At 39.0% G+C, this 25,440-nt stretch overlaps 2 protein-coding genes and 1 long non-coding RNA gene across 6 annotated transcripts in view; 1 reads left to right on the forward strand and 2 right to left on the reverse strand.

The window, feature by feature from the left end:
* Nucleotides 1–25,440, forward strand: part of LOC141755639 (uncharacterized) — a 74,392-nt gene that overhangs the window by 1,638 nt on the left and 47,314 nt on the right. For all 3 annotated transcript variants that reach the window (XR_012591311.1, XR_012591312.1, XR_012591310.1), the window contains exon 2: nt 16,152–16,313. This is a non-coding gene — a long non-coding RNA (uncharacterized LOC141755639). The remainder of the gene's footprint in view (nt 1–16,151; nt 16,314–25,440) is intronic.
* On the reverse strand, nt 334–3,529 carry LOC141755638 (ciliary microtubule associated protein 1A-like). 2 transcript variants are annotated; one of them, XM_074614683.1, is made up of 7 exons: nt 3,380–3,529; nt 2,590–2,705; nt 2,297–2,494; nt 1,043–1,144; nt 837–952; nt 604–744; nt 334–504 (listed from the first exon to the last, which is right to left on the reverse strand). In XM_074614683.1, exons 2-7 carry the CDS (start codon nt 2,699–2,701, stop codon nt 406–408), a joined length of 768 nt encoding a protein of 255 aa, XP_074470784.1. In that variant the 5' UTR covers nt 2,702–2,705; nt 3,380–3,529; the 3' UTR covers nt 334–405. The 2 variants fall into 2 exon arrangements, with proteins under 2 accessions (XP_074470784.1, XP_074470785.1); XM_074614684.1 differs by having other exon boundaries at nt 3,293–3,440.
* On the reverse strand, nt 4,043–18,071 carry LOC141755636 (potassium channel, subfamily K, member 13-like). Its single transcript, XM_074614681.1, has 3 exons — nt 17,351–18,071; nt 10,630–11,426; nt 4,043–6,616 (listed from the first exon to the last, which is right to left on the reverse strand). The coding sequence occupies exons 1-3, from the start codon at nt 17,685–17,687 to the stop codon at nt 6,461–6,463; spliced, it is 1,290 nt and encodes a 429-aa protein (XP_074470782.1). The 5' UTR covers nt 17,688–18,071; the 3' UTR covers nt 4,043–6,460.

The following is a 25,440-nucleotide window of genomic DNA, read 5'->3' on the forward strand; positions in this document are numbered from 1 at the left end:
AATTAATCAATCAAAAATATTTAGGGTTGTCAATCGATTACAAATTTAATTGTGATTAATCACATGATTGTCCATAGTTAATCGAGATTAATCACAAATTAATCGCACGTTTTTTATCTGTTCAAAATGTACCTTTAAGGGAGATTTGTCAAGTATTTAATACTCTTATTAACATGGGAGTGTACAAATATTCTGCTTTATGCAAATGTATGTATATATTTATTATTAGAAATCAATTAACAACACAAAACAATGACAAATATTGTCCAGAAAATAAAAATATTGAATAGTTTTCGAAACCAACAAGAAATAGCTACTTTGAAAAATAAAATTTGTCTAAAATACTTTAGTAAAAAGCATCTTGTTTATGCTTTATTGTGCTTTTTGTGCTTTACAAACAAGAGATCACACGTGAGTTTCTTCAGGCACAATTAACTCTACAATGTACTTCGAGTGACGCATTCCAAAGGAGTAGCTTGGAGCTTGGGCTTTTGTGGAGGTCACCTATAGGAAGGGAAGAATGTCATTGAAGGAACAAAATACAAAATGATTTGGGGCCTTTGCAAATAAATGTCTTATTTGATCATCAATGTGTTTTCTTACCCCCTCGGGACAGTGTGCACCAGGTCCTGGTTTCATTGTGGTTTCAGAAGGTGGGAAATTGCGTCCTGACATGCTAAACTGTGGAGCTTTTTGCCTGTAAATACAAGGGTTCACGCCTTCGTAGGCAGCAGGACCAGGAGTCTGGAGGGGAAACAAAAGTGTGGAGAACAAGTAAATCACAGGATTTTTTTTAATTCTCGTTTTTTTAAGCAAATTGTTTGACAGTCATATACCTTCTTCAGGTTATCAAGGAAGCTTTTGTTGCGGCCACCTATTGAGTAGGCGAGAGCTGAGGGTGTCACCACAGTGTGTAGCCCCAGCACTGGTGGCAGAGTGTACTGGGCTGGACCTGCAGTATGATTGGCGAGTTAAGCTTATATTCAATGTGTTATTGTAACCCACAACTAAAATAAAGTTGACACCAAATACAATATGTTACCTGGTGTTTGGAAAGTGCTGATATCTTTCGTCCTCCCGGACAGAGTATAAGCAGGAGCAGTGCGGAAGATCAACTTTCCTGAATTCTCTGGTGAGTATTTGCCTGAAACACCATAGAAAGTTATATAAAAACACTGCTGACAGGCAAACTAAAATGACAACAGTGGCATATTGTCAGCTTTCAGAGAATAGATTTGAGATCAGCAGTATTTCAGTTTTAATTAGGGGCTGTCAAAGTTCACGTGATAATAACACGTTAAAGCAAATTCGTTTTAACGGCACTCATTTCTTTAACGCATTAATGCATCTTGCAATTTTTTAGGGAGTAGCGGGTTTTAAAGCTAGAGTGAAGATACTGACATCAGATGAAACTAGAAAACCTAAGGAATCCATTGGTACCAACCACGAAGGAGGCTAAATAACGCTCCAAACTTACGCTAAATTTTGGCGAGGAAAAACTGTCATGGCCATTTTCACAGGGGTCCCTTGACCTCTGACCTCAAGATGTGTGAATGAAAATAGGTTCTATGGGTACCCACGAGTCTCCCCTTTACAGACATGACCACTTTATGATAATCACATGCAGTTTGGGGCAAGTCATAGTCAAGTCAGCACACTGACACACTGACAGCTGTTGTTGTCTGTTGGGCTGCAGTTTGCCATGTTATGATCTGAGCATATTTTTTATGCTAAATGCAGTACCTGTGAGGGTTTCTGGACAATATTTGTCATTGTTTTGTGTTGATAATTGACTTCCAATAATAAATATATACATACATTTGCATAAAGCAGCATATTTGCCCACTCCCATGTTGATAATAAGAGTATTAAATACTTGACAAATCTCCCTTTAATGTACATTTTGAACAGATAAAAAAAAATGTGATTCATTTGTGATTAATTGCGATTAACTATGGACAATGATGCAATTAATTGCGATTAAATATTTTGACACCCTGATATATTTCCCTGCTTTTCCCCCAAAAAATGTCATAGTCATAAGAAAATACATCCACTTTCTTTTATTCTCAAAATTGCTCACAGTGTGTGTCACACATGCATCTTTGCTCAGGTACACACAATTTTGTTAATTGATTTCCAATAATAAATAAATACATACATTTGCATAAAGCAAGCATATTTGCCCACTCCAATGTTGATAATCGTGATTAACCATCAATCATGCGATTAATCGCGATTAAATATTGTAATTGTTTGACAGCCCTAGTTTTAATGCGTAAGGGGTTTTGCTGACCTGGTCCAGGGGCCTGGAACAATTTGGGCTCCTTTAGACGGCTGCAGAATGAAAATGCAGGAGCGCCGTCTCGGCCCACTCTGGTGATGTTGGAGGGAATGAGGCCTGGTCCTGGGGAGCCCTCAATCTTGCGGCTACGACGTGCCCCCAAGCTGTACATTGGCGCTTTGTGTTTGGTAAGGTCATGTTGAATACTACCTTTATTGAGGAAACGAGGACAAACAATGTCAGTTATAATAATAATAATGGTGTTGGTGGTGAAAAAAAAGGCGTAGTGGCCATTTTGGCTATACCTGTGAGTGTAGGCAGTGCATACTTGGGCCCCGGACTACCGTACAGGGCAGCTATGGGTCCTCTCGGCAGGTGCGGCCTCCAGGTCCCAACCCAATTGTCAGTGGTTGACATTTCCCTGAGAGAGAGATGGATTGTGACGAAAAGCATGTTGATAAATTGTTTTTTAAATTACAAAGAAAAAGAACAATGTGTCCTTTACACTCACCAGTGCTCATTGGTATGTCTCGGCATAAAAAAAAAATCTAAATTCCAATCACTTAAATTGAATAACATAAACTCAGACGGAGTTTTCAAGTTAGAGTGAAGATACTGGTATCCTATGAAACTAAAAAGCCATGATACCAACCGTGTTGTGCTTATCTTGTCGGGAAGATCGCTAAGTAACTCTACAAAGTTACACAAAATTTAAATATATAGTTAACTGAATGAAATATTCAGGGTATAAAATACACAGGCAAGATAATCATGAATCATTCTGATGGTAGCAATTTCAGTCACTTACACTTCAACATTACACAGCAGTGAAAGTTGCTGCATCAGTCACTGTCAATTAATGCTATACAGTTTGGGTAAACTATATGCTGGAATAGAGGCCTACTGTATATTGGCCATTTGTGGGTAAAGTTTAACCAATGCTATACCAAAACCAGTGAACACAACATACACCCAGAGTAGCCTGTTACAAAATCCCAAGTTACTTACCAAGTGCATCCAAACTTGTGAAATCAGTGACTTGCTTTCAATTCAGTTCAGTTACTGATTTAAAATGAATAGATATTACATTTTTACCTTATTAATCCTGATCCTGCTCTGCAGTCTCTAAATATGTCAGTTTATCATCAGAACTCAGCATCCACACTGAACCCAAACACACATTGTTTAGTGCAATGTTGCCATGGAGACAACTCTTTGACAGGCATCTTTAATATGGGTTGTGTATGAGTGTGTCAACAGTGCAGGTCAAGTAAATTAATTCCCAATATGTTATTACAATTTTAAATTTGAATTTCATATTAAATTGCCCTCTAGGGTGCCCTTCCAGTAGAGAAAACGTGGTAAAGTGCCTACTAGGGTGGCCTTAAAATTTAAAAGATGCAATGCAGTGCCATATAGGCTGCCCTAGATGCTAGAACATTTTCTGTGCCCTTTATATTTGTTTCGCCCCTGCCCTTCAGACAGCCTGTGTCCACCACTGTTTGGAGTATGGATTGTAGGTTACATTTAAACTGAACAGTGGAGATACGAGAAAGAATAATGGAACAACTACTGGGAAATTTCCTGTACAATAAAATAAAACGTAAACCTAAAAAGTATAGTTTGATGGCATCACACCTTCGACTGAATGATTTTCAGTTCAGCTTCCACAGTTGTCTGCGTATACTGACTTCACAGTCTAAACTCATTAAAATAGCACACTGGGTTGTTTAAATGAATGTTTTCTTTGTGTTGTTAATGTTTCAAGCAGAATATGTTTAAGAGACAAGACTCTAGCATAAAATTCTACTCCAGGGCTACAAACATAATATTGTGCTAAAAGACTGAGGCAGAGAGCCAATGAGATTGTTGTCAGGCTATTAAATTGGCGTAATCGGTCACTATAAGCCCCATAGATGTGGGTCAATAGGGGCCTACTACACCCACTAGTAGGTTTTATCATCTATTCATATGGTAGATCGCCAAAAGAAGGTATAAAAGAACACGACAGCGGTCTCTAGCGACCGTAGTAATTATGACAGGAGCAGAAGTCAAAGTCAGGCGCTGCAGTTTACACAGCCAAAACACAATGTTTTTCCCTAGACTTAGCTAAGGGTTTTTGTTGCCTAAACCTAAAGAAGTTGTAGTTTTGTTGCCTAAACCTAAAGAAACCATTTTATTTGTCTTCAAAACGTAACGTTTCATTTAATTGTATGTGTTACAATGTGTTGCTTTTAAGTTTCACTTTCAGTTTTACAACGTAGAAGGTGTAGTAGGCCCCTAATGACCCACATCTATGGTGCTTATAGAAAGGCAACCATGGGGAACGGTAGTCAACAGCAAGAGACAATTTTTTTTATTATTCCATTTGAATGCACCATGAATCGTACATATGATGTTCGACAATTTAAAAGATAATTATTAAAAAGGCAAGAAAGTCGCAGTCTGTTGTAAAAGTGTTGAAGTATAAGACTGTGAAATACGGTCCCATGGGGTCCAACGGAAGGGGCGGGACTTCGCCTTTCTATAGCGACCAATTACGCCTATTTAATGGCCTGATAACAGTCGTACCGGGTGCGCTAAAGCTGCATGCATGGCTGGAGTGTAACATCCTCAAAAAAAAAAGAAATGCCATTTGAGGGAGGGGTGTAGAGCAAATATTCAATTAAATTGTTTCTTTCTTTTCATACTAATGCATTCTTCACGCTGCATATGTTTTTATTAATGCGTGTGCCATCTGGAATCGCACCTCCTTCTTCTCAGTTTGTGCGTGAACTGAAAAGGATTTTGCAACAAATGACTCACAGATATAGCGTTCTTACAACCATTGGAAATCATCCTTAAAAAAAATCATGCCGACCTTGTACAAAAATATCATAGCGCCTTATTTCTGTGCAGGTTTGCTACGTTGCCATTTTATTGGTATTGGTAGGGTTGTCTCTCTTGCTCTCTGGAGATCCGACACACTTTTGATTAAATCCACCAAAGCCTAGCTGGTGACGTCAGAGGAAGATTCTCAACCTGTAGTTTCCTCTCAGATGCATTTATAAAGAGAATGAAGATGCCAATACAATCTCACTAGATCAAACATAATACAGTGTCCACGAGTGGTCCTCCCGCTCGGCTGCTTGCAGGTTTCACCCAAGTCAATCACTCCGCGGGCATGTTATGAACAATCTGTCTTTTGTCCTTTTTGCACTTGCGATGAATCCAGACTACAGGAAAAACAAAAACCTAACACTGTCGAGCTAAAATCAAATAACAAGCCCTGGAGTGACTCGTTTCATTGCATCAATACCAACCACCTAAAGAGATAGTAGTACAACATAAGGGTGTGAAAATGTCCTCATGTCTGCGTCCGAGCTTGGATAATGTGCAGCAAACCTCAAAGTAAACAGCAGTCTCACATATAATAGGCTTCATCTCGGACTCCGAACACCACCCATTCAGCCGGAGATAGGTCTGTTTGTTTTGTAATGAGGTTCTTTTCGGGGGTTTTGTCTTCTATTTGTTGTGATAATGAATGAAAGCACTGCGAAGACGGAGGCTACTGAATGGCATATAATAAGGCTGTGAAACATTTGTCACATTGAGTCACGAATGAAGGAGAGTGCCATTGATAGTCTAATTGTGAAATTGTGCATTAAAGGTAAACATTCAATTATCCATGAATTGGGATTTCTACATGACGATGACTGTTTGACACGAAATCAAGAAACATTTTATTAAAGCTATTTTCATGTCAGACACAGTATGGACGTGGGCGGAAATCATAGTGAGTATTGTCAAGTACAATAGATGAGTGGAAGTGGCAGTTTGGTGTGAAATAGTATGTAGTGCATCATGTTTATAAGGCTTAGATACAAGGGCTCTTGGCAGCCTTTTTTTATCGCCATGGAAACTGAAATCCTCATGGGGGGAAACATTCCGGTGCACTGAGCCTGGTCCAGATGTGAGACTCCAGCAAGCTATACATGCATCTTTCATGTAGCCATGTTCTTGACAGGAAATGGATAACTGCTGGGGGTCAGCTTGCTTTTTCGATGGAAAAAGATGAATTAGTCATAAATTCAGTCTTGTGCACCACCCAAGTCTTCAGGAAGTCAGTCCTCAGTGTCCTTCCTCGTCTCATCACCTCTCAGCCTTTTGTAACCTTTAGAAAGGGTTCAGTCTCCCCTATCTGTCCACGCTTGTCTCTGCCAGTCGGTTGTTCATGATGCCGAGGGCGCCCACCCCTCCTGAGAATCCGTTCTGGCGCGAACTGGAGCTGGACTGGCGCGGGTGCCCGATGGCCATCTCCGAAAGCTGCTTCTGCATAATAGCCAGATTCACCTGCAGGAAGGGGAAGAGATAAAGAAATCAACAGATGAGGAAATATTTGCCGTCTGTGTTGGGTACAGTGTTGTACCTGCGAAAACAAGGATTAATACAATGTGTTGGCAGCAGGCACATCTGATTTCACAGGTGTGATATGAGGCAACCAGATGGTGTTTTTTCCCTCTCCTTTGGTTTTTCGATATATGGGAACAAAGATGACAAATACAGAAGTGTGACTGACAGAAACCAGATATTTACTCTCCCACATGCCAACCTTTCCCTTTCATTTGTCACTCGACTCGGAATGAGAAGAGAATGTGCACAGCTGAGGTGTAAGGCTGTTTTACATGTGTTAATCAATATTAAATCAAATGGAATGGAGCTGTTTTTGCACAATTATGGGTATTTTTAGCGACGCCAGCAGCATGACTCTACGTCGATCTGTAGGCCAGTCCACCAATCGAATGGATGATGATCAATTTTGTACAGACATACAAAGCCCCCAGACTTACTGTACTTTGGTAAGACTTTTACTCTGGCCCCATTTTGAGATGGACATTTTTCATTTTTAGTGAAATGTCTCAACCAGGGCTGTTGTCAAGTCCAATTTAATCAAGTCCAAGTCAAGTCCAAGACCAGACCAAATCAAGTCCTGTACAAGGCCATAATAGGCAATAGTGTCTGTCCAATGCTAATAGGCAATGTATAGTGATAGATAGATAGATAGATAGATAGAACTAGAGTTTGCTTTTTTGCCGTGGCGGTCCAAATTGCGTATGGGGATATTTTTTAGCAGCAGAGCTGCACTGCTGTTGAATGCAGCATATAGGGGAAACACTGTTAGAATCAGGCAATGTTCTGTGCAACTGATTCCAAATCAGCAGCCAGGAACTACTTGATCAGTTCTCCGTAGCCAAGCCCGAGACCAAGACAAGTCCAAGTCCAAATAAGGCCCGAGACCAAGACAAGTCTGAGTCCAACAAGGCACGAGTTCAAGACGAGTGCAAGTCTTTAAAAAAAGTGGAGTCGAGACTGAACTCAAGTATTACAGCCTACAGGTAAAAATTAATTTGGATACTGAATAGAAATATTGGAAATAAACATATTTGTACCTGAGTTGCCATGTTTGAATAAGCTGCCTTGTGGTCTCTAATAACCAGGTGGTATGTTACGTTTTAGAAAGTGCTATCTTTTATTATTATATTATTATTATTATTATTTACCAAGATGTGTTCTCAAGTGTCACTCCCCAAATTTGGGCATGTGAACCTCGAGAGATGTGAAGGATATATTTGGATGTGGAGTAACGCTGACTCACCTTAACCTCTCTCTAAATGATCTTAATTCTTCAACCTAAAAATGATCTCAAAGTCATTTAATTGCATAAAGATCTTACATCATCACTGTGCTGAGGACGACCCTGAACCGATGACCTCATCTTCATGTCTGGACCTCTGACTGAGACTGTAATAAAGATGACTCAGTATTTACAGAACTGTTTGTAAGAATTATTCCACCCTGTGCATTTAGACAGCTTACTGGAATGAAATAAATTCTTTATACTGAGTGCAACACCAACCCAACTTACTATAACTAATTTCATTTTGCCACTTAAGTCTATCTACAGATCATCAAAGTTCAGCAGTCCCTGATTGAAAAAATGCAGTGTGTCACATTGTGCAGTAGCATTATTCTAATTTCCATCTCTCTCCCTCCACCCCTACCTTTCCTCTCTCTCTTATTCCTCTCTCCACAAGAACAATATGTACAAAGCCACTTTCTCAGACTTTACATGCTATTCATGTAGGACTCTGAAGTGATCAGCCAGTTCTGAAGCTGAATCAAACGTTGAACAAGTTCTTTGAATTCAAACAGGAACAATTGTGTCGGCTTTTGTAAGTATTGTAAATGCCCAATCTTTTAATCAGCGTTATGCGTATTCTAGTCAGCAAACTAATGGCATTGAGGCATAATAACACACTATTGTGCTTTATACGATATCCAGAGCTTTAATATAGCATAAAACAACTATTTGCTTTGTAAAGATATAGAAGAGTAATGGGACTCATGCAAGAACCACTCGTACGAACAGATTCGATCTTAAGTGGCTTGTACGAGTGATTTAGCAGAACTTGTCACATTCACCAATTTTCTCATATTTTGTATTTTTTCCTATGTTCGAACACATTTACGAGTGGTCCAGACCTGTCTTTGGAGTTATGTGCAATTAGCCCGCTGTTATCCAAACCTACGTTTTTCACTAATGGATTGTATATTTCATTGCTTTGAAGCAACTTTTTAAATCTGAATTACACTTCCTAATCATAATATAGCCTAACTATCTCATCATTAATTTAAATTGGCCATTGATGCTATTGCATACTGCTAAAATATCTCAAACTGCAAAACGACTTCAATTATGCACTAATTGAATTAAGTTAAATTGCCTCTGTAAATACAGTAACAAGGTCAACAGGAAGTGTAACCAGGCAGAAAAAGATGAATGGGGCAGGACACGTAGCCTTATATGGTATCATCGGGGCGGCAAATATGCTAATTTACAATTCTCATGAACACATGCTCATTTATGCACAGGTGGCATTCATCATGTTTACGCAGGTTATATACACCGTTATCTGAAGTTGGGAGCGTTTGCTGAATCTGACGTGGCACACTCGTACGAGCCTACGGTGCGAAAAAAGTAAGAGAAAGTTAAGACGAGAATACAAAAATGTTCTTGCATGATGCCCAATGCCTACCTGAGTAGAGAATGAAGTCACTGTCTCTCTGTGTGTAATCCGAGCTTCTCCATGCTTTATTGACATAGCCGGGCCGGCCGCGCGTGCTTGTAGTGCATGTTTGTGCATGTGAGCTTGCCCTACTGCCTAGCACATGGACGCCACTCTGCACTGCTCTCATATGACGCCACCACGGCGGAAGCGTAGCGCCCAGCCTCCGTATTACCCTCAGCTAAACACTGTTAGCTCTGTCAGCACTGCTGCTGTTGTTTGCACTGTTAGCGCTGTTAGCACCGTTAGCTGTGAGCCGCCGGCTCAGTCGTCGCCATGCTGAGAGCCGTGCTGAGGCAATAGAAATGCTCTGAATTCCATATGTAACACCTATAAGGTATCTAAGATATTAGTGTTAGTAGTCTATAAGTCTACATCTTAATATTAGCGTTTGTGCTAATGGTTTAAGAAACCAGTTTATTCCCATCCTTGCAGCATCACATCTTATGATTTTCTCAGTCGAAACCTTCAGGCTTTTTAATCAGAACAATCATCAGGTGTGAAAATTCCGATTTTGTTTTTCCCCGGTTTAGAATAATCCTGAGGTGACTGAGCGCGGTTTTGACATTCAACAGCTCACGCTGCTCATTCGTCTCGTCTGAAAGGTAGGGTAGCAGTTATGGAAATGTATGGACGATTGACGCCTCCGAGTGGCCTCAAGGGCTGGTGAAGGGGCGACAGCAATGGAGTAAGGCCATTGGTATTCAGATGCATTTAACACATAATATCAATGCGGCCTAGAAAACAGCAGTAAAAAAATAAACTGCTGCTTACCCGGCATGTGTATACAGGAAGTCCCTATCGAAATATGAATCACAGTATGTAACCTTTGTTAAACTATTATTGATCTGCCGTATCTTCATTCTATTTAGACAATAACTAAGATAATTTAACATTGATTTCAATAATAGGAAGTATACGCACAGGCCGTGATATGATATGTTGCATTTATGTTGCGGTTCATAAGGAAAGATACAATAGAGCATTCAAAATTGAATTGAGCTTATGATGAGGGAGATGACTGGGAGAGTAGGGTGAATAAGAAGTTAATGACTACAGTAAGCATGACTACAGGGAAACAAGATTATTGACTAAATGTCCTTTCTGCTGCTCATGTGAGCAGTTTAATCAAATTACTCCGGGAGATAACTGGATATATTGCGTGTAATATTAACATGTGATTCCATTAGACAGGTGGAATGTCACACAAGCTGTCTGCTCCAGCCCTGAAGCTCTCACCTTGTTGGCTGCCAGGAAGTCCCTCATGGAAATCATCTCCCCAGACATCCTGCGCCCGTTGTCAGTCTCGCTTTCGTTGATGGCGTCCGTCTCGATGGAGGGGTCCCTGCGGGCGCGCAGGTGGCCCGGGGCCACCACGTTGCGTCGTGGGTGCCGGTGCGGGTGGTGACCCCTCCTGGGGAAACAGCAGCGGCAGGGCGCCTCCAGTCTCCTCAGCAGCCAGTTGAGGACCTGCTTGATGACGATGGAGATGACGTTGAAGAGGGAGTAGATGCAGCAGACGCCGGTCAAGATGAAGAAGAAGTTGCCGAGCCGATACGCGGCCGTGGCGTGGCCCTCGTAGACGACCCGCTGGCTGCTCACCATGTCTCCGAAACCGATGGTGCTGAAGGCCACAAAGCAGAAGTAGAGCGAGTCCAGGTAGCCCCAGCCCTCGGCAGCCGAGTACATGAGCGAGGCGCAGCAGGACACCAAGATGGCTGCCACTCCTAGAATGAGCATGACGCAGTACACCGAAGGCTTCCAGCCAGCCAGATCTCCTCCTCCTCCTCCTCCTCCTCCTCCTCCTACTTTTCCTCCTCCGCTTCCCCCAGCTCCGCCTCCTCGCCGGCCGTTTTGTGGGAGCTCAGCTTTGTTATGGCGCCGTTCGTGACAGGACTTGAGGACGACGGCGATGACGGTGATGACACGCTCCAGAAAGAGGTTGAAGAAGAGGATGGTGGCCGCACAGCCGAGCAGGCCGTAGAACATCAGAAAGACTTTTCCTCCAATGGTGGCCGGAGTGGTCATCCCAAATCCTGATATACACACAAAGACATTATGCAATAAGTAGTAATACTAGTAGTATTACAAGAATGACTGAACTAGGGCTGTCAAGGGACCCCTTTGAAAATGGCCATGCCAGTTTTTCCTCGCCAAAATTTAGTCTAAGTTTGGAGCGTTATTTATCCTCCTTGGTGACAAGCTAGTATAACATGGTTGGTACAAATGGATCCTTAGGTTTTCAAGTTTCATATGATAACAGTATCTTCATTCTATCTTTGAGCCCACTACAACCCAAAAATCGCAAGTTGCGTTAATGCGTTAAAGCAATTAGTGGTGTGTAAACGAAGTTGAAGTTGTCATTCGCGGGTGCAAGTGTCGCTGAATAAAAGTAGAGAACTTAATAATAATTTAACATAAAAGCATTTCCATCACTTACCAAACTTAACCCACACACACTTACAAATAACTAAATGAATGGATCATTTCTAGAAAGGACAAGTGTTTCCATTTCCTACAGCTGCTTTGATTTGCTTTTTAAACCAAACTCACATATTCTCTGACATTAACAAAGGTGACTCATTAGCTTGCTGATCTCTTCTTCTTCTTCTTCTAAGGGAAAAATATACTCACACAACTGCTTCAATCCGCTGGGTTGCCATTGGTGACGCGCTCTCCTTCTCTCTCTGTCTCTTTGTCACTCACTTTCTTTAAGAGCTGAGGTGTTTTCAGTCCGAGCACATAACAGCAATGAATCCCAAAGTGGCGGTTTGTCATTTCACTGTATTCCCTACAGTTATTTGGCGAGTCACAGACTGGGGGCCCTTTCACATCTCAATTTGATCATTTTTCAATCGTTTTTAAAGATAAGAAGAACCCATCAAGCTGTTTTTACTCTGAGACGTTGTTTTGTGTGCGACCTCTCCTTTGTCTCTTGTGAACTGACAGATGAATGAAATGTGAGTCAAACTGAGAGGTCTTTTCACCGACTGCACCCATCTCAGTGATCCTTTTCATCCCTCATTTAACACTGAAAGCTCAATGAGGCACTGTCTGTCCTTCTGTCCGTCTGTTCTCCCTTTTCAGTTCATTACAGTTGTAACGTTGTTGGAAAATTTGAAGACATACTGTAAATTGGATGGCGATTACACATCTTTGCATTCACCATATTTTGTGGCGTGCAGCAGCAGCTGTGAATTAATATGACATGAGAGCCATATTCACTAGAAAAATAAATGTTACTGTATCTCGTGTTGTGAAAAACTCACGGAGAGGATTTTTATACAGGATTTGATTGCCTCCACGTTCGGATTTGCTCTCAAGGTGCTAATTGAGCTGGAGTTTTCTTCCGAACACGACGATAAAGCCAAATGGGATGGATTTTATGGACGTGTTTTTCTTTCCTTTTAGTTCCGTGAGCTCGGTTGAATGGGATGTTGATGAGTCAATTGACCCGTTTAATAAAATACATCGTACGTGAAAGGAAGAGAAAATGGTGTGCCACTGTGTCAGTATGACATCCATGTCAGGCATAAAAGCTGAACATGGTTGATGTTAATGGGGGTGATGGTCAGGTTGGACTACACAGTCCTGACTTTTTTCTCCCAAATGTGACCTCAGTCACTCAAGAAAAACATTTAAGGGATATAGTATGTTTTTTAGTAAGTATGCTTATTGGCGTTTTTGCTGAGAGTTAGATGAGAAGGTCAATACCACTCTCATATCTGTCTGTTAAATACGGTTAAGACTAGAAATGGGTAAACAGCTAGCTTGGCTCTGACCGAAGGTAAACCCACAAAACCCACATTTCCACCTCTAAAGCTCACTAATTAACACGTCACATCACCCTGAAGTCTTGATGTCACTATGGGATTGTCAGTAAACTCAAGAAAATAGTCCCCTCTGCAAAAAAACACAATTTAGCGTTTTTACACTTTGGTTTTCTGTACGGATTAAACATACTGGATATAATGTGTTAATTGGTTATCTTTAGAGGTACTGGTAGACAGATTTTGTTACCTTTTGGACAGAGCCAGACTAGCTGTTTCCCCCCATTTCCAGCCTTTGTGCCTAACCAGTTGTATCCTTAAAGAGTTGTGAAGTGGGAATGGGAATAACTGTTGGTTCCAGAAGTTTTTTTTTTCCCGTTCTGTAATCCCATTTAAATGTTTCGTTAAAAAGTAAAAATATCCTCAGTGTGGAGCGCCTTGGTGGCCAAGGGGCTACAGCGCATGCCATATAATTCCAGCCTTGGGACCTTTTGTTGCATGTCATACCGCTCTCTCGCCATCACACATTTCTACACTGTCCTCTGTCAAATAAAAGCAAAAATGTCCCAACAAATTATCTTCAAAAAAAGGATCCTCAGTGTCCAATATGTGTAGGGAATTCAAAACGCTTCGTCTTTGAATTTGTGAACAAAGCACATCGCCATGGTTGCAAAAATAGCCTTCTTTTTGCAGTTTTGAGTGTCTGAGGTGATTGGGTTTTTCTTGCCAAAATGCACCTTGGGAGGTGTAGTTAATGTCTATGTGAACAGGTTTGTACCTTCCACTTTTCATTATTTCTTTTATTAAAGAACTATTTATTTTCTAACACAGTTGTTAAGCTTTTGTACTGATGATTCAACTGGGAGATTTTCATGCCGATCCAAGCTGCAGATGTGCTCCAACTGTGGGTCACCTCACATTGTCTATGGGAAGAATGAATGGGACTTTTTACTTCTGAGACCAGGGTCACCCGAGAGGGGACTGCCCATTGTTCTGAATCCCCAAAAGTCAAAAAAAATTTCCATTGGACTGAAAGCCCATTTATCCAACAGCCCGTTATCCCGAAAACCTACGCCAGTTGTTCCGAAGGCCCATTGCTCCGAAAATACACACTCTCTGTGCAACAAACAGAAGCACTTGGCTAATTATTATGCAGAATGACGTGATCGGACATCACGATTTTGTTACGCATGTGGGAAAAGTTAGCCTTCAGGACTTTCTGAAAGCTTTTCTGACAGAAATCTCCACAGGTTTAGGCAACAAAACTACTTGGTTAGGTTTAGGAAAAGATTATGGTTAGGGTTAAAATATTGCGGCCAGGAAGTTCCAATGACGTCATTCTGCATAATAATTAGCCATGTGCTTCTATTTGTTAAAGGGAGAGTGTATTTTCGGAGAAATGGGTCTTCGGAACAACTGGCGTAGGCTGTTTGTTTTCAGGATAATAGGCTGTTGGACAAATGGGCTTTTGGTCCAATGGGCCATTTTTCGAGCTTTTGGGGTTTTGGAATGATGGACCATATAGGAACAATGGCATAGCCCCGTCCGAGATACCTCCTCCCACTTCGCAACACAGCTATTTAACAGATACATGAGAGCGGTAATGATCTTCTCATCTTCTCATCTTAGAATAAGCACATTTCCTAAACTGTCAAACTACTGCTTTAAATTTGAAAGTAAACCAATCTATGCACAATAATTCAAATTGTTGTGCATAGATTGATGCACAGTGATGAAATGTTTTTTGCTGTTCACTCAGGTATGTATGTCAGTGGAACTCTAAGCATGAGGACTTATTATGTGCATATGTACTGACCACGCATACAGGAAGACATCTCTTGCACACTTACATGTTTTAATCCAAGCTCTGACGCACACAGTAGTGTGTCCTTGAGGATACACAATGATGATGGGTTGGAAGGGGCTTCCCCTTAAACTATACACATACTCCAAAATCTGAGAAATGAGAGTGTGAAATAAAAAGACGATGAAAAGCTTGAAGACTGATCGCTTAGATTGATGACAGTTTACATCAATTAAATAATGGAAAATCTCTCCGTTTGTGGACATCAGACAACAGAATAGCAAGTGGGGTATTACAGCATACAGTATCTCTATAGGACGTTACAGCAATGATGATATCACGTGATTTTATGACGATGCATCTGTCATTTAGAAGATCAGAGATAGATGCGGTCTTGTGACAGTTATAGGTCAACGGGCACATTCCGTACACCGTTAGAACCAATGCACCCTGTAGGAGTGCAGTTATTGATTGTGGAGCCATATGTCAAAGCAATTTGATGCTGTCTGCGTTACTTATTTCATGTCACTCAGAACAATGATGCTTCTTCTATACATGAATGCTACTTGATGAAACCTTTGATGAGGTTTTGCGGTTAAAAATCAGGATGTCGTCTTTACTACTCTGTCAGAGGTCTCAGGAAAGTGCAGAATGGCCGCTAGCAGAGTGTAGAGGAAAACAATCCATTTCATGGGAAAATATGTATTTTCATCTTGATAATTGTCAGTGGCTTTAGGAATCGTGGGAAGAATCACAGGATCAAAGTTGCTATCATCTCTCTTTTTTCTCAGCCCCCATCAATCGCAATGTGTTCAGTTAAGAACTCAATACAGTCTGGTCCTTCATCAACATAAGTCTTGTTTAAATGGCGATTCCCATCTAATCAGACTGTCGACTATCACGAATCAATCTCACAGAACTGGAAATGGAAATGGAGAACTGGTTGTCAAGGATAAATCCTGCTCTGATGCAGACATTAAATTGCATTTTTTTCTCAGTGTAGTTTTGTTGAACCCACTGAACCAAATCGCAAGTACTAAGTCATGACAAAGAAATGTTGCACGGCTTTAAAAAAGAACTTGAAGTGGATCACTTAGCATTAAATAAACATAGCAGATGGTGTTGTGTTGACTTGTCAAACACAGGTGTGACTATAATGGCTTTAATTATGGCTTCATTTCATTCAGGTGTGCTAGTTCCAGGGCTGTAGTGTGCAATACTGGCTCACTGCATGGCTAATACCAGTACAACTAAATGAACCATAGCCACCATTAATGCTGCTTATATGACAAGTCAGACATCACATAACCTGGCTTCTAACACTCTTCCAACACCAACACAGTGAGGGGGTAAGTTTTTCATTTCATTTGTTTTCATTTTGGCTCATGGAAAGTGAAGAATATGGTATGGGAGAGTTTGTTAAAGTGTTTGCAAAAGAAGTAAAACTGTGTAAGACAACAAAAGAGATATTAAATGGTGGAATTTAAAATGTTTTCAGGTGCATTATTGTCACTTTGCAGTCTTAAAGGTCCCATATCATGCTCATTTTCAGGTTCATACTTTTATTTTGGGTTTCTACTAGAACATGTTTACATGCCGTAATGTTCAAAATAGTCTTTATTTTCCTCATACTGTCTGCCTGAATATGCCTGTACTTACCCTCTGTCTTAAACGCTCTGTTTTAGCGCATTTCGACGGAATTGCAACAGAATTGCGTTGCTAGGCAACAGCTTGGGTCACGTGTACCTCCTGTCAGCTGATGACATTCACATACACTGCAACCAGGAATAAACTGGGACACATTTAGAATGTTTATGTTTAAATCTGTGTAAAGGGTCTAAATATTGTATATTTGTGACATCACGAATGGACAGAAATCCTAACGACTTGTTTCAAATGCAGAGTTTCTGAATACGGGCTGTGTGTATTTCCCTATGGATTGAACGTTTAAATACTTTCACAGTATTTATATAGGACTTAAGCCTGCTTTATAATAAAAAAAACATGAAAATCTCACTTTTTATAATATGGGACCTTTAAATCTCATGATTCTCACATCACAAGTAGCAGTAGATTTTCAGTGATGCACAGGTCTTCTAGTACAACTCACTTTAAGACTGCAAAGTGACAATATTGCAGTGATATAACAGGACCATGTGTAATATTAAAGAGTAGAAAATGCTAATAATTGGTAAAACTAACATTTTTTTGCAAAAAACATGAAAATCTCACTTGTTAAAGTGTTTGCAAAAGAAGGAAAACTGTGTAAGACAACAAAAGAGATATTAAATGGTGGATTTAAAAATGTTTTCAGGGAAAAAACGATCTATCAGACGGAGAAAACTGCATTTCACACATGCTTTTTAAACGCGTCTCTCCATCTCACCAATGGTTGACACCACAGTTCCCACGAAGTAAAACGCGCCCGTGAAGTCCCATCTTGGTCTGATGGTGTCCACGCGGATCCCCGCCACGTTCGCCTCCTCGTAGCTCCTGAGGAAGTTGTTCAGGTCCTTCTTGCTCAGGTTGAACCTCTGACTGAAGGTCTCGAACCTCTGCGTCCAGCGCTCATTCGCTTCGCGCTCCTTCGGCTGCTCCAGCGCGGAGAACACCGCGGCGCCGCACAGCAGATACACGATGATGAACAGCGCCAGCAGCAGGAACCGCGCGTTATCCTCGTTTATCGGACCGGAGCCGCAGCAGCAGCCGCTCCTACATGCCATTATGTCGCTGTGGTGCGGCTGCAGCGAGGTGGCATGGTGGAGGTCTCGAATAAAAACGCACAGTCCTCGGAAGAAACCAGATGTTTTCAGATGTTTTTAAGGCAGAAAAGTCCTGCGCAATGCAATTAAATTGATGCTCAGGCAGGTTCTAATCGCCCAAGGCTGCTGTGGATTTGGCATTTTTGCAGCTTCTATGTTGCAGCCCAAGTTGAAAGCGTTTTATCCAAACGACTCCTCTAATGGTTCACCTCCACCAGCTGGACTCTCAGGTAGGTCCGGGTTGCTATAAGATGCTCAGAGAGGAGGAGAGAAGGGGAGAGAGTCGCTTGGCAACCTGTGGATGCAGAGAGTCGTCCTATTGTGCTCTCTGGTCCTCCTGCCTCTCTGCCTCTCCAAACTAGTCCCCACCCATGAGCGCGCGTTTTTACGCACCGCGGATTGAGCGCCAAACACACGGATGAACTCATAGCCTCTGTTCATTCATCACTACACTGTAAGAAAAAAAAAAAAAAATTTTACAGTTTTTTTCAAGAAATTTTACATTTCAAAATGACAGAATTTTTTTTTTTAAAATTACATTACGTTTCATTTGTGGTCTTAGATTTACAGTATTTTGTTTGTAATCACAATCGTAATTATCTGTATTCAAGCTTTTCTTGATCATTTTTAAAGAGAATTATTCTGTTTTTTAGAGGTTTATGACTCTATTTTAACAATTCATTTATGTTAGAAGAAAAGGATTTCATGGAATTCTAAAAATATTTCTTGTAAAAATACAGATTTTTTTGCAAAACTTCTGAGAGTTAATGTAAATTTGGGCTTTTGCAACGTACACTGTAAAAAAAAGAAGTGTAAAATAACGGAAATTTTCCGGCAGCAGTGGCGCCAGAAAATGGCTGTTAAAAAACTGAAAAATACTGTCCGTTAATTAACATACATAAACTGTAAAAAAAACAAAAAAAAAACAGTAATTATCTTCATATAATTAGCCTTTATTACTTTAATTTTACAAGAAATTTTTTACTTTCAACATATATTTATTGTAAGAATAGTCATACACCGTAAATCTAAGACCATTTACATATAAATCACAAATGAAACATGTCATTTTACGTTGCAAAAGCCCAAATTTACATTAGCTCAGAAGTTTTGCAAAAAACTATATTTTTACAAGAAATATTTTTAGAATTCCATGAAATCCTTTTCTTCTAACATAAATGAATTGTTAAAATAGAGTCATAAACCTCTAGAAAACAGAATAATGATCTTTAAAAATGATCAAGAAAAGCTTAAATACAGATAATTACGATTGTGATTACAAAAAATACTGTAAATCTAAGACCATTTACATATAAATCACAAATGAAACATGTAATTTTTTAAAAATGTTTCTGTCATTTTGAAATACGGAGAAAAAATGTAAAATTTCTTGAAAAAAACTGTTAAAAAAATGTTTTTTACAGTGTACACTGTTAAGAATTTCCCAGTAAAATAACAGTAAAGAACTGGCAGCAGGGTTGCCTTTATGTTACTGTAAACTTAACATTATTATACTGTCGCTGAAATTTACAGCTTTGTACTGTTAATGAAAAATACAGTTTGAACTTGTTTTTTTTTTATTAATTTCACAGTATTTTACAGTTAATTTACTGTTTAAAGATACATTATATAGCTGTTTTTCCACCTTTCTTTTACATTATCTTACTGATTTTGTTTTAATGCACTATTCAGGTTGTATTTTTTACATACATTTTAATAAACATAATTTTTTGCCTAGATGAATAGACTTAGCAGGTTACAGACATAGGAATAGTCACACTAAATACAATTAAAGGCACTTGTTAGGAAAAAGGCTATAATAGACTTGTTGACACTTTTCCCAAAATGTCTGTCTATAGCTGGCTACAAGCACAGAATGCAAACCAGAACAACATGTGAGTGAAGAACAGAGCTAATTCACTGATTTTACAATCATGTACAATGTACAAGCCTCACATGTGCAGATCAGGTCCCAGAATTAAAAAAATACTGCATGAATACTTTAGACAGTTGATCAGCAGTAAAGTGCTGTTTTTTAAGAATGCATTATAGTTCAATTAAAAAACTGCCTATGAGCGTAATTCAATCAAAAGCACTTGTTATCATCTTCATACTTGCACCCACTCTGACATGTTTGTGTTTACTGTCTATTCCTCGTTACTACCACACACTGAGCTGCTCTGCTGTCACAGAGGCTCCAAATTTTGCTTTGAATAATTGTTTTCCTTTTTGTAAGGTTTGCTTTTGTTCAGTTCTCTTTGACAATCATTTTTAATTAAATACAGGTTTTCTTTTGTATTAACAGTAAAGCACTGTTTTTAGCGATAACAGGTTCATACTGTTGAAATCCTGCTGTAAATTAACATCAATTGTTTACAGTGATATAGGAAGTGTATTTAATCCGATCTGCTGAATTCACAGTGGTGATTTCCTTATTTCAGCTCGTAAAAAAAGGGATCATAATCAGTTAATGGGTCCTGGCCTGAAAATGTATGTTCAACCTGAACCCAACTTTGGAGGTTTTTGATTCTGACAATATATAGAGTGCGTTTGCATAGTGAGATCAATATGACTTGACCTTTTCCTGTCTCTGATGAGGGATTCATCAGAGCTCCTGCTCCGCGTGTGTGTATATACCCGGGGACGATGTGAGCAAATGTCACAAACGGAACGACGGTTCGAGATAAATTATTCAGGATCACAGGGACAACAAAAGAGCTATTTCTGTAAAATTGGGGGAATTTGGCGTTCAAGGCCATTTCAGGACCATGGACAGCACGGCAGCCTTTCTAGGTCACACTTTACTAAAGTGATGTAAACTTACAGCTTGTTTAACAATATTATAAAACATGAGTGGTATAACTGTTAAGTGCAATTTACTGTTCTTTATTTACTTACTTATGCCAGAGCTACTTTAGAAAATGTTTTTAGTTGTACCAATTAGTAGCATTTTCTACTCTTTAATATTACACATGGTCCTGTTATATCATTGCAATATTGTCACTTTGCAAAAATACACTGCAACCAGGAAGAAATTGGGACACATTTAGAATGTTTATGTTTAAATCTGTGTAAAGGGTCTAAATATTGTATATTTGTGACATCACAAATGGATAGAAATCCTAAGGGCTTGTTTGAAATGCAGAGTTTCTGAATACGGACTGTGTGTATTTCCCTGTGGATTGAGCGTCTCAATACTTTCACAGTATTTATATAGGACTTAAGCCTGCTTTATAAAATAATAATAAATAAACAAGACAAGAATAGGAATGGTAGATAAAGGTGAATGTAATAACATGGAGTAATTTTATTAAAGGACAAGTACCTTTATGAGAAGCTAGACAGACACAAGACAAAAAGTGTGAACAGAAAGGTGATCTTTTTCCTGAATAATTGAGAGCATGAAGGATGGCGGTTACATGTAAAGTAGATAAACAACTGTTGAGGTGAAACCAGTGCAAGTTATGAGTCATTATAATCATTAAAGAGGAGGAAGCAATTGATAAATACCTGATGAAATAATACACTAGTGAAAGCAAACAATCTACTTGAATGTGTACTGTGTACATGACTCACTCCCTGATTACAGGAGTTTATAGACTGGGCCAAATCCATACCACACAGCAACGTATTGATATTTCACTGGCAATTATTTGGAGATTAGTGTTGATTTCAGTGTATTTTCTCCTCTCCTAGCAACTGCTATTGGTCTGGAGTGGCTGTTGTAAACTATCAGAGAATAAGAAATAAGCTCTAAGCGTGCAAGACACTGAGACAAAATGGGAATGATTTTGTTGTCTCTGGTTTCTCAGGCTTATCAATCTGTTGTGTTTTCAGTAATTCAAGATTTCATGTGGTGAGCAGGCTATACTATACTATACTATACTATACTATACTATACTATACTATACTATACTATACTATATTATACTATACTACTCTAGACTACACTATATTATACTATACTTTTCTATACTATATTATACTATACTACTCTATACTATTCTATACTATACTATATCATACTATACTATACTAAAAGATACTATACTATACTATATCATACTATACTATACTATACTATACTATACTACATTATACTATATTATACTATACTATACTATATCATACTATACTATACTACATTATACTATACTATACTATATCATACTATACTATACTATACTACATTATACTATACTATACTATATCATACTATACTATACTATACTACTCTACTATACTATATCATACTATACTATATCATACTATACTTTACTATATCATACTATACTATATTATACTACACTATACTATATCATACTATACTATACTATATCATACTATACTATATTATACTACACTATACTATATCATACTATATTATACTATACTATATCATACTATACTATACTATGCTATACTACTCTATACTATACAATATCATACTATACTATACTATATTTTAGTATATTATACTATACTATATCATACTATACTGTACTATATTATACTATACTATACTATATCATACTATACTATGCTATACTACTCTATACTATACAATATCATACTATACTATACTATATTTTAGTATATTATACTATACTATATCATACTATACTGTACTATATTATACTATACTATACTATATCATACTATACTGTACTATATTATACTATACTATACTATACTATCATACTGTACTATATCATACCAAACTATACGATACAATACTGTACTGTACTGTAATGTACTGTACTGTACTGTTCTATATAACACCGTATAGAGTACCATGCAGCACTGTACTGCAGTGCTGTATGGTACTGGTACTGCACTATATAATACTATACCTTGGTATTCTATAATACTATACCATATTACCATATAGTGTAATTGCTTCATACTTCATACTGTCTTTGATTCATTGAGCTAACACTGTACGCTTTTTAATTGCTCTTTTTCAAACAATGGAAAGCTCAAAGTGAGGGTGTGCAGCTTTTTTTAATCAAAGGGTAACATGTTTTACATACAAAATCCGTCTCTCTCAGATATCTCACTGTCAGGGTTTTAATAGGAGTGAAACGAGTCCAGCGTGTCCTTTTCAAATGTGAGTCGTGTCTTGTTCCTCACGCTGGAATCTAAAAACAGGCCACCCTCAAGCTGTTTCTTTCCCACAACATGAAGGGTGCAGTGTGTAGGATTTTGAGGCATCTAAAAGTGACTAACTAAACTAAAACTTCTCCCATGTGCCAAGCGTGTAGGAGAACTACGATGGCCGACGTGAAAACATGAAAACACAAATGGCCCTATCTAGAGCAAGTGTTTGGTTTGTCCATTCTGGGCTACTGTAGAAACATGGCGGTGTGTAGAGGACCCTCTCCAAATGTAGATATAAACGGCTCATTCTAAGGTAACGAAAACACAACGATTCTTATTTTCTGGTGATTATACACTAAAGAAAACATACTTAATATATTAAGTTCCATTTCTGCTAATGGATCCCCTGAAATGCTACACGCTGTTCCTTTAAGCACAAGCGGATAGTTACTTAATTCATTTCCATCCTGGGGACTGTAATAATGGATACGGTCGGTTACCTCTAAAGGTTTGTTTTTCACATTGCTCGCTGTGGAAGCTGGGAGCTGTACCTCTCCACATGTTCCTTTGAATTAAAGCAGAGGCTGATTTTGTGGAAGTTGCTGCGCCTCCCGTAGAGATGGAAAGCCAGACTCACTGGTTCTTTCCAGTGTTTCTTGTTGTCAACTATACTAAACAGTTGCTGCTTCGCTAAGGTGTAACTTCCTAGAAATACATCCACTGACAATTCAAAGTAAGAAAGCTCAGATGAAAATCAGCAATATGCTTTCCACCTCTAATCTCGCTCTTAAAGAAGACCTTAATTTTCACTTTAAATGCTTCAAATGATTCTGCTTTTTACTTCTTGGAACTAGACTTTATTGCCAAGTATTCGTAATAACCAACTGCATTCTGTTCTGATTTCATGAAGCACTGGAGATTATTGGGTTCTGGTGGCTTTATTAATAATATAAATCATAGTAGACAGATGGGTATTGAGTCAGGCCCCATTACATGAAAAGCTTCTCTTTAATTCTGGAAGATAGGGGTCAGTTCATTTCAGCTGAAACAGTAAATGTTTCACTAGAAGTCCATGACTTGTTTCAGTACGCCTCCGAGCCCCACCCTTTCTCAGACGGGTTAAAGTGATTGTAGTTTGATAAACCAGCATAACAATTTATAAACACTGTGATTACAAACAGGACTCAGCATACATACATCATGCGTTCATGTTTGTGCATATATGGCCTTGATTATAGGTCATTAATTGTGACAAAGTATGGGCGTTCACAAGCATGGGAGTGGGTGTGAATACATGTAATTTGCTTATTTATGCATACTCACATACACATCTACACATATATAAATCTGTACTGTATATGTGTGTGTTTGATACTGCCGCAGGGCAAACTTCTTCTTCTTCTTCTTCTTCTTCAGGCATCTGATTTCCCCGGGTGGGAAATAATGGAAAATTTACATTTTATTCAATATATTTCATTTTATATACATTGTCTGAATTCAAAGAGGAAATTATGAAGTTCATTTAATTTTGTGAGAGGATGTTGCATCATGATCGTTATGCAGGATTCACAATATGTTTTCAATGCATGCAGTGGATTTGTCATTTAGCCAATAAAGCCTCAACATTACAGTTAATTTGTTTTTCTGCAAAATACTTTCATAATAATCGCATGTAGGCTACATAAGTATAACTACACTGACAGCACAGCCATCGTCAATCATGACAAATTCTTTAAGTGCAGCTGATGGTTGAAAGCAACAACACAGCATCCTGTAAGCTGGTGAAAAGCCAGGTAGTACTTTGATAGTAAACAGTAAGTGTATTTTGGAGGATTAGCGGCACCAGCTGCATTCAACTCCTAATATTCACACAGTGAATGGAAAGACCAGTGGGTAACTCCGGCGTCTGAAAAGTGAGGCCAATGCGTAAAACTTGTATTCTTTCTAACAGCCAGCAGGGGGCGACTCCTCTGGTTGCAAAAATAAGTCTGATTGTATAGAAGTCTATGAGAAAATGAGCCTACTTCTCACTTGATTTATTACCTCAGTAAACATTGTAAACATGAGTTTATGGTCTCAATCGCTAGTTTCAAGTCTTCTTCAATACAGCATGATGTTCATTTAGTAAATTATGGTCCCATTTACAGTCAAATAGACCATAAAGCAGGGGATGCTTTAAGGCGTGGCTACCTTGTGATTGACAGGTCACTACCACGGCGTTGTCCGGTCTGGGAGTTGTCCGTGTTTTCGTCTTAGAACTTTAACCCTTTCACAGTGTGTTTTCAATCCATGGAGGTTTCTTGTAACATTTCGATCGCCTAAAAATGTCTTATTCAGCGTTCAGTTGTACTACTTGTACGTTCATGAAAATTAATTTATAATGTGTTCGGTTGTACTTAGCTCCAGCCTCTCATGTGACTCGTGGTTGCAAAAAAAAAACATGGCGACGACCAAAATGCCAAACTCTAGGCTTCAAAACGGCAGTCCACTAACCAATGGGTGACATCATGGTGACTACGTCCACTTCTTATACACAGTCTATGGTAAAGACCCATCAATTAGTATTTTCTTTAGTATATTTTTGGGGAATTCGGTTAAAATCAAATCTGGCTAT

The sequence above is a fragment of the Sebastes fasciatus genome, chromosome 18, assembly GCF_043250625.1.
Source record: "Sebastes fasciatus isolate fSebFas1 chromosome 18, fSebFas1.pri, whole genome shotgun sequence".
Taxonomy (NCBI): Eukaryota; Metazoa; Chordata; class Actinopteri; order Perciformes; family Sebastidae; genus Sebastes; species Sebastes fasciatus.